The sequence below is a fragment of the Penaeus vannamei genome, chromosome 13 (genome assembly GCF_042767895.1).
Source record: "Penaeus vannamei isolate JL-2024 chromosome 13, ASM4276789v1, whole genome shotgun sequence".
NCBI lineage: Eukaryota > Metazoa > Arthropoda > Malacostraca > Decapoda > Penaeidae > Penaeus > Penaeus vannamei.
In genome coordinates, this window is record NC_091561.1 from 37475726 (window position 1) to 37490725 (window position 15000).

General features: G+C 45.9%; 1 protein-coding gene across 1 annotated transcript in view; it reads left to right on the plus strand.

The window, feature by feature from the left end:
* Positions 1-14561, plus strand: part of Karybeta3 (karyopherin beta 3) — a 45215-nt gene extending 30654 nt beyond the window's left edge. The window contains exons 2-11 of the mRNA XM_070129209.1: positions 11216-11365; positions 11587-11813; positions 12041-12242; positions 12372-12497; positions 12661-12828; positions 12976-13215; positions 13452-13631; positions 13780-13899; positions 14050-14268; positions 14388-14561. Coding sequence (XP_069985310.1) covers positions 11216-11365; positions 11587-11813; positions 12041-12242; positions 12372-12497; positions 12661-12828; positions 12976-13215; positions 13452-13631; positions 13780-13899; positions 14050-14268; positions 14388-14498 — 1743 coding nt within the window. The 3' untranslated portion in view covers positions 14499-14561. The remainder of the gene's footprint in view (positions 1-11215; positions 11366-11586; positions 11814-12040; positions 12243-12371; positions 12498-12660; positions 12829-12975; positions 13216-13451; positions 13632-13779; positions 13900-14049; positions 14269-14387) is intronic.
* Positions 14562-15000: the final 439 nt, after the last annotated feature.

Genomic DNA, 15000 nt, shown 5'->3' on the forward strand with positions numbered 1-15000 from the left:
CCCTCTCACACGCATGCATAAACGATAGCCTTCCAGGTGGCGTGCGTTGTAAAGTTGGGCCCGCGGGCAGTGTCATGCATTCAAGAATGTATGCACACAGCGCTGTGTATCTGTCTGCACAAGTTCGTCTTCCTTTCGTATCACTTTAATTTTTTTTTGTTAACTATTATTTTAATTACTCCGATGCTTAAACCATTCTTTTATCTTATACTATTTAAAATTTTGGACTCTGTTATCGCTTGTTTTTTGCCCGAGTATTGGGTTGAGTTTTCTTTTCGCTTTAAAAGTTCAAGAATGATTTCGAATAAATGCTAGTCTTCTGAAGTCGGCCGAGACCCCGAGAGAAAATGCCTCGCTTAATTGGAAACTTTCCAGCCCCAGTCATGCGAGCGCGTTATCCCCCTTGCCACCCCACCCCGCCTTTCTCTCTCTCTCTCTCTCTCTCTCTCTCTCTCTCTCTCTCTCTCTCTCTCTCTTCTCTCTTCTCTCTCTCTCTCTCTCTCTCTCCCTCTCTCTCTCTCCCCTCTCTCTCTCTCCCTCTCTCTCTCTCCCTCTCTCTCTCTCCCTCCCTCCCTCCCTCCCTTTTCGTCCCGGTCATTTCCCCCCACCCCAAGCCTCTTATTTGTTTCTCCCTCCCTCATTTTTTTCTATTTCCCCTCCGTCTTTCCTTCCCTTACCTCCGTAATATTTCCCATCGGGGAAATCTGATGCTCAAGCCTTTTCTTGCAGAAAGTTTTTCTCTTCTATTTCTTATTTTTTATTGAGGTTGTATAATGTTAGTGTTGCGTGGAATGCAAGACGATGACGGGGCGAGAAGGGTTCATGAAGCCGATGATAAGGTGCTTGCGGGGAAGGGGGAGGGAGGGAGGAAGGGAGGCTGGCTGGCTGGCTGGAAGGAACGCATGGGCCAACGCGAGGCTCCAGGCTGGCCAGTTATGACTCACTCTTGGGCCCAACGGTTATTGGGCCCCGTGATAAAAAAGTTAGTTGTTCGGGTTCATCTCTTTATTTTCTTTGCCTTCCCTGCTTCGCGCGTGTATCCATTTGGCGTCACAAGATTGAGTACAAATTTACATCTTCCTTCAATCAGCCATTCCGCCCCCTTACAGCACACCTCCGTAATTTTCAGTTCAAAAGAAAAGAGAAAAAGTCACTCCCTTGCATGCACCCACAAGAAAGGCCCGTTGAACTGCCTCGCCGCCACTGCGGTTTCACTCAAGTGTCACTCAGTGTCGCCTGCTTTCCCTAATAGGCTCGTTCCCCTCCTCCCTTGACGGCAGTGGCAAGTAGGGACAGGAAGGAAGGAAGGGGAGCGCAGCAGCCTTGGCAGGCCAGGTAGGCCCTGTAGACAGGCAGCGACAGGTGTCAGCTGGCTCCTGAGCTGCGCTAACTCGAGCGTGTATCAAGGGTTCCCTCGGGAGCGAGGTGACGGGACAGGGCGCATGCAATACGACGTCGGCTTGATGTGCAGTCGCGGTATTAGTATTGAGGGGCGGGCGGCGGCGACGTGGGGGTGTCTCCCTGATGAATTCCAACGTGCAGGTGTAGTCGTTCCAACCCCCCCGTTCTTCTCCCTCCCACCTTCCCTGCCCCCGAGGTTCCTGCTCTTTTCCAGGCCTGACACGTATCCCGGGGGAGCCAAGGGGGAGGAGTGGAGGGCCGGAAGCTCTCCTGCCTTTAGTATTCGCTTTGACATGGGCCGAAGGAAGCCTTATATGGCACGGGTGATTTTAATGCATCTGCGACAGTCTTAGATGAGCCTCGGGCGCACTCAAGCTAATGTCAGTGCTGCTAGTTTCTACCCAATTCAGGGCCCGACTGTCAAGGCTCGCCGATTCCATTTGACTTACTGTCCTTAACGTTTGCAAATGTATTCGAACTCTTCATTATAATAACCCCCTCCTAGCTCTCTCATTTCTGCGCTTGTTCGCCGGCGACTGAAGAACGTACTTGGCGTTCTTGGCGTGCTTATCTTCCCCCGGAGCCCCGATGTCCTGGTGATACACTTGCAAGGGTTTGTTAGCATGCCGAAGAGGCCGACCGTGTTGATGCGCGCTCCGAGTCCAGTGCAGGAGGGGGCCGGGCATACTAATGGCGTCCCGAGCAGTTAGAATTGAAAGCAAACCGTTACCCCGCAGCGACGTGTCCGGCTCCTCAAGTATGAGTCTCAGGTTGGATTATTTATAATCGTTTTATCACCTGTGAACCATTAGTTAAAACTGTGGGACGCGAGGTTCATATAAGGCGGCGAGGGTTTGAGTGCGTGTCTCCCTCCGACGACGTCCCTCTCGGTGAGCTTCCCAGTTAGCCTTGTCTCCGGACGGGTACGTAGATGACGGAGAAAGAACAAACAAGCAAAAGGGACTTGTTTGTGTATTCGGGTGATGGAAGAATATTTTTTTCATATACCGTTGCTTGTTCAGCGTTTTATCGTGCCGTTTATCCACGCAATTCAGCGATTGGAATTTAGCTAATAGCACTTGAAAGTAAGTCGGCAATCCAATCCAGAAATACTCTACTGAAACAGAATGAGAAAGAGAAGAGAAAACAGCACGCATGTATTGAGGCGGCAGGACGGCAGAGGGAGGGGGAGGTATCTGGCAAAACCCCCCGGGGCCAGATGACGGGGTCGTCACTCCGGGCCGGGGAGAACTCTCTCACGTGCGCGCTTGCTTCCCCGTTCTCACTCCTTCTCTTTTGGGTTTTTCGTTTCTCTGTGCTTGCTTGGAGTGAAATTGTGCTTTTTAGAACAGCTTTACCGGTATAGGATATTTGAACGGGAAGTACTTCCTGGCATGACAATGAGAGTACCAAAGTGTAGGTTTCTGTTGCGTAGAAGTTCGGGAATATAACATAAGTAGCTAGTACCAGTGTCATGTTAACTGAAGGGAAAGTCTGTTGAAATTGCTCAAATTGACATCGAAAGACATCGTGTGGAAGGTAGGCATGACAGAGCGCTGCGTTTGCGGCGACGGCTTTCAGGATGTAGCGGTCATCTGGGCAAGATTGTGCAGGAGGGTGTCGACCAGGCGGTGCTTTGTCACGCCCGATTGTGCGTCGGGTGGAACGAAGCAGTGTGGGGAAGACGAAAAAATCATTATCTCAGGTGTTGGTGGCAAGCAAGCAGGCTTTTGATTGTCCTTGCGTGCTACTTCTCGAGATTTAGTAGTAGTAGTAGTAGTACTGCGTCGTAGGACGGAGGCGAGGGTCATGGTGACTGCTTGAAGGCAGTGACTGATTACTTGTGGGGTGTTACGCTTCAGTTGGTTTAGGCTATATTCTTTTGCATCAACAATCGCTGGTGATTGAGCTGGGTGTGGTTTCGAAAGAATATAAAGCAGTCTCTTAGCGCAGAACGACTTGCGAGACGAGCAGGTCGAGTAGAGAGAGACGGAGACCGCATCAGCCACTACGAAAGTGTTGCATCCCCCTGATGAGGCCGTGGTCGGCTATGGTGCGGCGTGGTGGTGGTGGGCCTAACAACAGTGGGTCACCAGCATTTAGGGGAACAATAGGAACTGGTGGGCAGCGGTAGGGGGAGGAGGACGGGGAGGGTTTGCTACAGCCCTACCCCACCCCCTCGGCGCTCGGGTCCCGCGAGACTGCTTCATGCTTACTCACATTGGATCTTCTTGTTTATTCTGAACTCAAAACTAAGGCCAAGAGCATGGAGATGGAGATCCTGCCCGCGTGTCTCTCGGCTCTGACTTGTACACATAACGTAGGATATGTAAACACACGGCCGGGCGGTGTATATGTATAAAAGTTTACATGCGGGTTGATAAACTCGTCTGTAAGTCGGTTGTTGCTCCCAATAGGTTAGACTTCTATAGGGGTTCTCCATATTTTTGTTGTCATTGCTTGTTACGATCTGATTGCATTGTTCTCTAGTTATTTACATTTTAGTCTATCGACCATGGTTTATCCCGGATGTTTATTGTGTGTAAGTGAAGGTGATCTTCAGGGGTGGTTGCTCGAGTGCCATCTCCTGGGTACAGGCACACGGGCACTCGCATTCGACCTTCGTTATGAAAGTGGTTCTTTATGTACGTTGTTTACCCGTAGTTCATTTCTCATTTTCCCACCATTCTATTTTCGGAATTCATTCCTCCTCTTTCCCTCTGTAATTTTTCGTTATTTGTTATTCATCTTTTCCCCAAACCGGAAGGCAGTCCAGGTAACACGTGACCACCGGAACACTGTATGTGCTGTGATGGGCGTGTCCGCCGTGGCTTGTTATTCGTGGGAATGGTAGCTGCGAGATTATTCACGATTGATCCATAGCGCGTGTGGTGGTCATGTGTGGTTCGCCGCGCTCCCTTTTTTACGGTGAACGTATCGTGATTAGATAAGGGCGGTGAGACGCTTGCTTTTCTCTGGTCTTCCCTAATCTAGTTTAGTTAGTTAAATCATCATTCGACGCTTTGCGTCTCCACCGTTTCCCGCAGGCCTTGACAAAAGGTTGAATAGATAATTATGAGAGTAGATTGCGTGCCGGACGCGGCGGCGATCGTCACGTCATGAAGGGGTTTGAGAGGGGGGGGGGGGGATTCAAGCAGGAAAGGTGGCATTCTGGTGTTCACATGGCAACGGCGTAGGTCGTCGTGCAGCCTGCAGGTGACATTGGAGGCCTATGGACGCACGGTTGTGAGGGCAGTTGTTGTGGGTAGAGAAGAAAGCAAGGAGTTGATGCCTGTAGGCTTGAGAAATGAGGCGGTATAAGCTGCAGGTTCAGACTAATGCCTAAGAAACCTTAGAAACCGTACATTGCTTTATGCAAGCATTGTAAAACAGACTTGGGACAGGTAGATTGTGTGTCTGTGTGGCTGCGTCGGCGGTGGTGTGATGGGTTGTCAATATTAATGGTGGGGAGGGTTGAGGCACCGAGCGCTGCGGTTTGACGGTGATCTGCCACTTCCGCCGACGGTGAGCTGGGCTGCTACACCTTCGCCGCCGCCGCTGCCGCCGCTCCTGTGTTACCTCTGACGCTATTCCTGGAGTCGAGCTTGTGTGATCATTATCAAACTGACTCTTTCGATCTTCATTTTTCAACGGAGCTTGACAGTTCCATTTCGTGATGAATTCGTTTGGTGTAGATGGGGGAGAGGTCAGCTTAATCAGTTTCGAGTCAAGGTCTAATGTTTGGAGAGGGTTGGGAGGTGGTAAATTTTAAGAGAATAAAGAAACCCATTGCAGCGGATTGCTAACACACTGAGATCCTGATTACGGGTGGTTGTGTAGCTGCCTGAGGAAGACTTAATTTGTATTTATTGTTTCCTCGGCAGTAATACGGGCGCTGATAGCGGTGTTTTCATGGTGGATGGCTCCGATGATTGTTATAAATCCGGGGCGTTAAGGTTATATTGTGGATGTTCTTGTTTAAGTAAAAGAGGTGCCAATAGCGGACTGGTTGTTGGTGGACTTCCTTCCGCCCCGCTTTCGTCTCCTCTCAGGGAGCTTGTCGGCGCGTCATAAATTGTTCCCGACATGTCCTTGCTAGCGAATAATTGCTATTGGGAAAGGGGAAAAAGTAGAAGAAATTTAGCCAGTAGGGAAGATACTGAGAATAGTCGGACGTATTTTTTTCTTTTTATGAGCACGGGCATCTGGCGTCATCATCATCAGTCATACTCTAATTAAAGACAGTGATTGGAGTTGCATCATCATTGGTCTTATAGAGTTCGGAGCAAGCAAGGAGGGGGAGGACAGAGTGGGAAGTCTGCATATGTCTTTATCTGGTACTTCATTTTTTTCTCCACATATCGTGCTATTTCCATCGGCGGTTGAACGGGCAGCATTTATATTGAGGCACGTCGGCCATGTTGTAAAGATAAGCGTCCGGCCAAGAGGACAGGAGCTGCTCAGTTTCATCGCCGGTTCTTACGCCGCAATAACTAATAAGACGACTCGCCGAGAAATCCCCCTCCTCCTCCTCCTCCTCCTCCTCCTCCTCCTCCTCCTCCTCCTCCTCCCGCACAACGCTTTGAGATATGACACTTGTGATCAGGCGGCGTAAGGGCGATATTAGGGTTTCTCTGGTCTCGTTACGAGGATGCGCCAATCCTCTTCTCTTTTCTCTCTTCTCTATCTCTCCCTCCCTCTCCTTCGATATCACTCTCCCCCCTCTCCCTCACACCCTCTCCAGATCTGTGTGTTTGAGAGTTAATTAGCGCTAGCCGAGTAAAACCAGAACATTTTAAGAAACCTATTTATTTGAAGGGTTATGATGGAGTATAGCGTATAGCATGGGTTATCGTTTAGTTTTCGTGCATGCGTGTTTTCGAATATATCCGTGCTGAATGTATCGTGTACGGACAAGTCGCAGCTCGCCGTGCGTTCCGAACTAGATCTGAGCTGCATTAAGCGACTTGTACTGTCATAGATTTTTACCACCCATGTAGCTACATCATGGCTATCGTGTCCCCAGTAGCGGAGCATCGCCCGCCCTCACGAGAGCCCGGCTTGTCCGTCGGCTTTCGTTTCCGCGGCGGTTCTCGTGTGACGCTGCATTGGTATGCGTCTAACAGGCCGGGATGCGTCATCACGTGTTCGTCACCCGGGCATGGCACATGGGGTGGGGGGGTTGGGGGGCGTACCCTATATCCCTTCTTTGAGTCTATCGTGCGTCCGACGGCCTGTAGGGGAGGGAAGAACAATAAGGGGTGGCTGACAATGCAGCTTTTGTCTTTGTTTTGTTTTGTGTGGGGGTGTTCTTGAGTCCCTGTGGTTGGGGAAATGGGAGATACGTTGGTGCCGTTTATTTAGTTACATCTTTAGCCATGGTTCTTATTTAAGTGTTCTTGGTTTTAACATTTGCTTGAAGTGACTCCAGCAAAGAATTCTCTCTCCCTCTCTCCTCCTCCTCGTCCTCCTCCATTCATCTTCTGCCCTCCCACCGTGTATTTTTTTTTAATCCTCATCCCTCGTGGTTTGGGTGCGAGGAAGGAAGGAAAGAAGACAAGGTGCCGCTTGTATCTCGAGACACACTCCCGCTCCACGCCCACTCTCCCGCCCCTCGCCCCCCTCCTGTGCTCCTTCGCTCGCGCCCGCCGTATTCATTGGAGACAATAACGAGTAGCCTGGCACCCCGCATGCCTCATTTTCCCTCCACTTCGTCATAATTCCGGTTCAGGGCGGGGCCGGGGGTAGGGGTAAGGGTGAGGGGACTGTTAGGGGGTGGAGGATCTTGGCAGGGGCAAGGGAGAGGGCGGGAGAGGGGGAAGGGAGGTTGTGAGTGAGGGAAGTGAAAGTGTAATTGTCGCCACGTGTCTCGACTGTTATTTTTCTTTCCCTTTTTAGCAATTGGTAATTGTATTTGTTACCATGAATTATCATATTAGACGAGATATTAGCCACCGCGTTTTTGGTTCGTCCAATTCACCCGTATTTTATTTTTATTTTTAAATTCCTCCAGAAATAGAGATAAACAAATAAATTATACACTTCTTAAAGTACGCATCAGCAAGAGTAGAACCGATTTAAAGGAAATAAAGATAAAAGGAATAGAGGCTGAACGTACGGAGGTGTTGAGGGAGGACAGCGCCCCCTTGAGTGGACGGCCGTCTCCCCCGGGCGGCGGCACCACCGCTTGTCACGAACCTTCTGCCTCCAGGTGGAAATTTGTCATTTGGGTGACGGTGTACACGGTGTAGGGTCGCCGCCCGCCGTGGCTGCTTTTTCTTTTTTCTTGAGACATACTTCAGTTGTTTGTTTCTCTCTCTCTCTCTCTCTCTCTCTCTCTCTCTCTCTCTCTCTCTCTCTCTCTCTCTCTCTCTCTCTCTCTCTCTCTCTCCTCCCCCTCTATCTCTCTCCTCCCCCTCTCTCTCTCTCTCTCTCACTCCCCCCCTCTCTCTCTCTCCTCCCCCTCTCTCTCTCTCTCTCTCCTCCCCCTCTCTCTCTCTCTCTCCCTCCCCCTCTCTCTCTCTCTCTCTCCCCTCTCTCTCTCTCTCCTCCCCCTCTCTCTCTCTCTCTCCTCCCCCCCCACTCTCTCTCTCTCTCTCCTCCCCCTCTCTCTCTCTCTCTCTCTCCCCCTCTCTCTCTCTCTCTCCCCCCCCTCTCTCTCTCTCTCTCACTCCCCTTGCATGCTTTTCTCTCTCTCTCTCTCCTCTCCCCCCCTCTCTCTCTCTCTCTCCTCCCCCCTCTCTCTCTCTCTCCTCCCCCTCTCTCTCTCTCTCTCCTCCCCCCTCTCTCTCTCTCTCTCTCCCCCCACTCTCTCTCTCTCTCTCCTCCCCCCCTCTCTCCTCTCTCTCTCCTCCCCCTCTCTCTCTCTCTCTCTCTCTCCTCCCCCCCTCTCTCTCTCTCTCTCTCCTCTCTCCTCCCCCCCTCTCTCTCTCTCTCTCTCCTCCCCCTCTCTCTCTCTCTCTCTCCTCCCCCCCTCTCTCTCCCTCTCCCTCTCCCTCCCTTCTACCCCCCTTATACACATCTTCCTGATGATTCTCCTACCCCCTCTGTTAGGTCACGGAGAGGAAGGTGGGGGGAGGTGAAAGCGTGGGTGGTGGGACGGGAGGCTAGGAGGGTTAGGAGGGAGAAGACTGGAAACCTCCTGGAAAGATACCTTCCCATTTTTTCGTTATTACGGACTTGAATGGCCGCCTTCCTCGGTGTTGGCTCTTTCGTTCCGTTGTTCACTTGGATTTTCTCGCAGCGATGATCTGCCGTTTTCTGAAGCGAGAATGAGGGGGGAAACACGCCTCGTACATGTAGGCAGAGCTCTAAAGTGGCGGTACAAGCCAGCAGGAACTGTTAGTTCATGGACCCTCTTCGTAACCCACTCTTGTTTTTTTGGCGGGAACTTAAGTCTCTCGGCCACGCTCCTTGCTATTTTCGACCCGGGTTGTTGCTTTGACGAATATTGCACAGAGATTGTCTTAATGAGTTTTCGTGGCATTAGATTCAAATTATGTAGCTAAATACAAGGATAGTTGATAATGAATTAGGAATAGAGAAAAAAAATGCTCTGCCTGACGGCATCACCGGCCATCTCCCTCTCGCGGTGCAGCGTTATTAAGGTCTTCCCGTTAGGGTGACGTTCCTTATTCCTCCTTTTTTCCTCGCCGGAACAACTGCCACTGGAGTGCAACTTTATTTGAGGTGATCCATGTTTCTAGCGTAAATTTACGTTAGCCATCAGCATCGCCGAAGGAGCGTTACGTGATATCACAAAGGTGATAGGGGACGGTGCGGGTGTTGGCAGCACTGGCGTGTGCTCACAGTTTGAAGGTCAAAGTGGGAGTGTTGCAGCAAACGCCTGCTTGGTACTTTTACAGTAGATCTTATCATTCGTCACCATGTACGGATATTTCCTCAATAAGTAGCCCCGTTTGGAGTGCGCATAATTCTGGCCATCTCCGTATCTATTTGTAGACTGGCGGTTGGGTATACCTTATTTGTAAATGAATTAAAAGTTCCTATCTGCCCGTTAAGGCAAACGCTGCACGAACATGGAACTTTTTGGGCTGCCATTGTACACTTGGTGTTCGCCCGTCTTGGTGCTCGGAGTTCTCAAAAGGATTTAATTGCCTTTTTTCCCTCTTCTTTCTTCAACAATATGTCCTCATTGCGAGACTTGTAATCATGGGGGCGAGTAAGGGAGGGGAGCAAGAGAGTATGAGAGCGGGATGTATTTTTTATGATAAATGGGGTCTTCTATTCAATTGTTTTCTTTTAGACGCCACTATCTCTTTTATTTATTTTATCGTGCCCTTCAAAATACGCTACGCGAGAAACACGAGGAAGGATATCGCTGTCGAATTCATGAATTTGAGAGAAGAGATTTCCATGGGCTTCGGAACACGTGCATTACATACATTGTCATACGTTTAGGTTTTGATTCGTGATCTATCTCTTTTCGTTTAGTCATTTGTTGTATTCCTAGTACGAATGTAAACGGATTGACCACGATTACTACTACTAAAACTATACAAATGCTAATGTTAGTGCCAGTAATTCTGTTTCTAAGCAACTAGGATGTTTTTATCAACCAGATTGTGTGACTGAATGTGGCAAAAGAGGAAAGTAATGTAGATTAATTCAGTAAATGCATTGTAAGTGGCAGAGGGAAGTGGAACATGCATGATTCAGGTATTTGTATTATCTGATTTGGGAGTAAAGTGGACTATTTCCATATTACAAAGGAAGCTTAAAAGCAATGTTTATTGATAGATGATTATAGAAATATGGTTGCAGGGGTAGCATTTTCTATCTTCCAGAAAATTAACTTGGTCTGTTTTTCATTATTGTCATCTATGATAGGAATATCTAGTGTGGTTGAAGTTAACTGGGCAAGGTATTTTGACCACAGGAATGAATAAATTTTATTCTTGTAAGGAAGTATGAGTATTCAGTTTTATACACTATTGGCTGAAGGGAGATGACAAGTGAAAAGGTTGCATTTCCACTCCCAACATACCTTTAAAAATCAAACGACAGATGTTTTATTGTGTACAAGTACATTGACTGTGGGAGGAGGAGGAGGAGGATCCTGTTTGCCTGGCAGGAATGCTGCTTGTGCACAGTTCAGGTTCTCCAATTTTGAGCCATAATGACTAGGCTGGGCAGGATACTGCATTACCCTGTTGGTGTGTTGATATGCATGTTGTTACATGAGTTAGATTACTTTTAGTACATACTTCTCATTAGGTTAAGGAGATATTCAAGAGTTACCTGTGTATGTTGAATTTTATGCATTCCAGCTTCATGATTAATGACTGTCCTTTTTAGAGATTTGTTTATTGATACTGATTGGAAAGTCTTGTAGTGTTTGCTGACAGTCCGATTGTAATTATAGATCACAGCTAGTATTTAGTATGGAGAGATGAGAAAGTTTTGTTGATAATGGCAAGGTCATTGCCCTCTGATATATGTGGGCAAAAGATGGATATTAACTACAGCAAGTCACCAAGTGTGCTTTTTGGTTGCTGAGTCATGTTGAGACCTGTCCCAAGCAATGACTGTTTTCTGGGTATTGTCATTGCTTATCCCCAGGGATTAGTCATATTTGTGTGTGTGTGCACGCCTGTGTGTGTATGCACATTAGTTTTAGAGCCATGATGATTCATGACATTTATTAAATTCTTGGAAATGCAAGGAGATAAATGTCATTTAACAGTCCATTATTCATTGCATTCAGGCATTCCTTTTGAATAAGATTACAATCCTGATTTAGTGTTTGCTGCCTCCTAACAAGTTATACTAATGATTCTCTCTTTTCTTCCAGAACACATATGATCAGATCCCCAATGAAACAAAGTTCCAGTTGCTGTTAACCAATGTTGTAAACAAAGCAGCAGGTGAAGATGCACGCACTATGGCTGCAGTCCTCCTCCGGAGGCTTCTCACATCAAATTTCGATGATGTGTTCCCAACGGTAAGTGTTATTTCTTGAAGAGATTATGATTATGGAAAGGAAATATTTGATAAATATATTCTTAGCTTTCTTTCACATGTTAATCTTTTCTATTATAATCTGTTAGCTCTTTGATTGTACTCTTCAGTATTGAAATGTTGTTTGTATCATTTACCAATATTTAACAGTTTAATCATACTTTTTTTTCTTTGCAAAGATGTGTAATTATTTGCCTCTTATAGTTACCAGCCGAGACCCAAGCCCAAGTTCGGGCACAGCTGTTGGCATCTGTACAACAGGAAGAAGACAGTAATATGCGCAAGAAGTTGTGTGACATCATCGGTGAACTGGCACACAACATGATCGATGATGAAGGAAATAACATGTGGCCAGAGTTCTTGCAATTTTTGTTTGAGAGTGCCAGCTCTGCATCTATAGCTCACAAAGAAATTGCCTTGACACTCTTCAGGTAGGTGCCAGGGGATAGTGCCACCATACTATTATGTAATGTTATTCTTCAGATATAAAATTTGGTACTGGGATGTCAATTTTGTAATTACAAAAAGTTTAGTCTTCAAATAAATGTAGGTATATCCATTTATTAAAGATGGAGGTAACTGGTAATGGTCTTAACAAAACCTATTTTTAAGTATCCTGAAACATGTGATCATTAAATGTTGTTTCATCTCATTGCAGTCTTGTACCTGGAGTGTTTGGTAACCAGCAGCAGCAACACTTGGGTATGATCAAAGCTATGCTAACAACTTCTCTAGCGGATGCTGCAAACCCCACAGTTCAGGCATTGGCTGTCAAGGCCACTGCAGCATTTATTCTTCTTCACGATAACGAGCCAAACATCCAGAAGAGCTTTGCTGATATTCTACCATCTTTTCTCCAGGTACAGTGTATTACTCAGGAGGCAAAATTTTCCATCTCTTTAAAATTTATTACTTAATTCCAAATGCCTTGAATTATGCTGTTTGATATTACATGTGGCTAATGAGCAAAACTTGGACTTTCCCAATAGATCATCGCCACAAGCATCCAGGTTGGTGATGATGATGCCTTGCTCAAGTGCCTGGTTGACTTGGCAGAGAGTTGCCCTAAGTTCCTGCGGCCGCAGGTTGAGACCATCCTCCAGCTGGCCATTAAAGTAAGGGTTTGGCCGTTGAACTTTTTTCCAATGTATTATTTATTGAGTACTCTCAGAAATGTATAGGTGTTACAGTAGTAGTATATTACTGATGGTTTTATCTGGGTTATCATTTTTTCTAATAAATTTTTCTAATTGGTCTTTTCCCTTTTACCTCTGACAGGCTCTACCAGATCCCAATGTAGGTGACAGTTGGAAGCATCTGCTGTTGGAAGTTGTTGTAACTTTGGCAGAGACAGCCCCAGCAATGGTGCGCAAGGCTGGTGCCAAGTATATGAACATGCTCATCCCACAGATGTTAACCATGATGACAGATCTCGAAGATGAGGAGGTAATTTTTATATGGTTTTGGGTATCCATTTTAATGTCTGGAATAATCATAGGAATGACAGCTGTTTCTTTACCCTTCATTTATGTATTGCATGTATTTTCCACAACGTAATGAATGATTCAAATATACCCTTTTCTTTTATTATAGGACTGGAGTGTGAGTGACGAGCAGGCTGAGGAAGATAATGACAGCAACTCTGTAGTGGCCGAGTCTTCTCTTGACCGTCTTGCATGTGGTCTTGGTGGCAAGACTGTTTTGCCACACATCAATTCCACTCTTTCACAAATGCTCCAGAGTGACAGCTGGAAGTGCCGCCATGCTGCTCTGATGGCCATCTCAGCTGTGGGGGAGGGCTGCCATAAGCAGATGGAGGGCATGTTGCCTCAGGTGTGTACTTGAAACTTTTGTCTGTAATTTTGGTGATAGATTCAATGGATCTTTGTGGTGACAGCTAATTTTGTCACATTATTGAAACCAGTGCAATAATTATTTAATTTTCAAGAAAATATTCATCATAATGTATATGGATTTCATTTTAGATTGTAGAATGTGTGACAATACAGATTGTGTTTAAACTTGCTAAATTACACAACATGGCAACTATAGACAAAGTACTCTTTCAGATCATGGATGCTGTCATCAGGTTCCTGCAGGATCCCCATCCCAGAGTTAGATATGCAGCATGTAATGCCATTGGCCAGATGGCAACAGACTTTGCTCCAATCTTCCAGAAGAAATTCCATGACACAGTTGTTCCTGGTCTCCTCCTGGTGATGGATGACAGTGCTAACCCAAGAGTCCAGGTGGGTTTTCATCCATGGTTCTGTTTTTAATTGTCTGATTCTTGCAATCTCAAAATAATGATTATAAAAATAAAGATCAATTAATAAAGCCCAGTTTCAGGTTTTACTCCTTTTCTTGGGAACATAATTTTTTTCTTCTTTTCAATAGGCTCATGCTGGAGCCGCCCTGGTCAACTTCTCCGAGGTCTGCCCAAAGAACATCCTGACCACCTACTTGCCTACCATTATTGCCAAGTTAGAGAGCATTCTTGCTGCCAAGTTTAAGGAAGTGAGTTTTTTTTTCCATCTTGGTTCCCTTTTTTTACATTACTATACAAGATGAATACAAGTTTGTTCAGGAAATTAACAGTGTGTGTGTGTGTGTGTGTCTATCTTCATAACAGAGTAAGAATTAATGGAAATTTTCTTTTCTGTGCAGTTGATGGAGCGCGGCACAAAGCTGGTCCTGGAGCAAGTGGTGACCACTATTGCGTCGGTGGCAGACACAGCAGAGGAGAACTTTGTAGAGTATTATGACCGGTTTATTCCCTGCCTCATGTACATCATTGAAAATGCCAACTCTCAAGAACTTAGATTACTCAGAGGCAAGACAATAGAGTGCGTCTCTCTCATTGGTCTCGCCGTTGGAGCCGACAAGGTAGGTCTACTTATCTATAGTATTTTATCTTTGAAGAAAAAAAAAGTGTGTATATCTGTGTGTTGGTAATGGTTTAATTGTCACTTTTTCTGAAAAGAATGCCAAATTTTTCCCCGCAGTTCCTAACTGATGCTGGGAAGATGATGGACCTTTTGCTGAAGGCCCAGACCAACCAGGAGGAAATGGCAGATGATGATCCACAGGTTTCCTCCCTTTTTTGGGGGTTCTAAATCAGGGGCCCAAGGGGCCTTTCCCCCCACCTGTTTTGGGAATGGGCCCAAAATTAAAACTGCCCCCCTAAAATGGGGGTTTGGGTTTTATATTTTTTTATTTTTTATTTTATTTTTTTTTTTTTTTTTTTTTTTTTTTTTTTTTTTTTTTTTTTTTTTTTTTTTCTTTTTTTTAATTTTTTTCTTTTTTTCTTTTTTTTATTCTATTTTTTTTTTTTTTTTTTTTTTTTTTTTTTTTTTTTGCTTTCTCTCTCTCTCTCCCCTTTTTTTTTTCTTTTTTTTTTTTTTTTTTTTCTTTTTCCCTTTTTTTTCTCTTTTTTCCCCTTTTTTTTTTTTCTTTTTTTTTCCCCCTTTTTTCCCTCCCTTTTTCCCCCCCTTTTTCTCTTTTTCCCTAAGGTGGATTTTTTTTCCCAAAATTGGAACTTAAACATTGTGGGAATTTTTTTCTTTTTGGGGGGGTGTAAATTTTGGGGAAAAATTTTAAAAATTTTATGATGGGGGT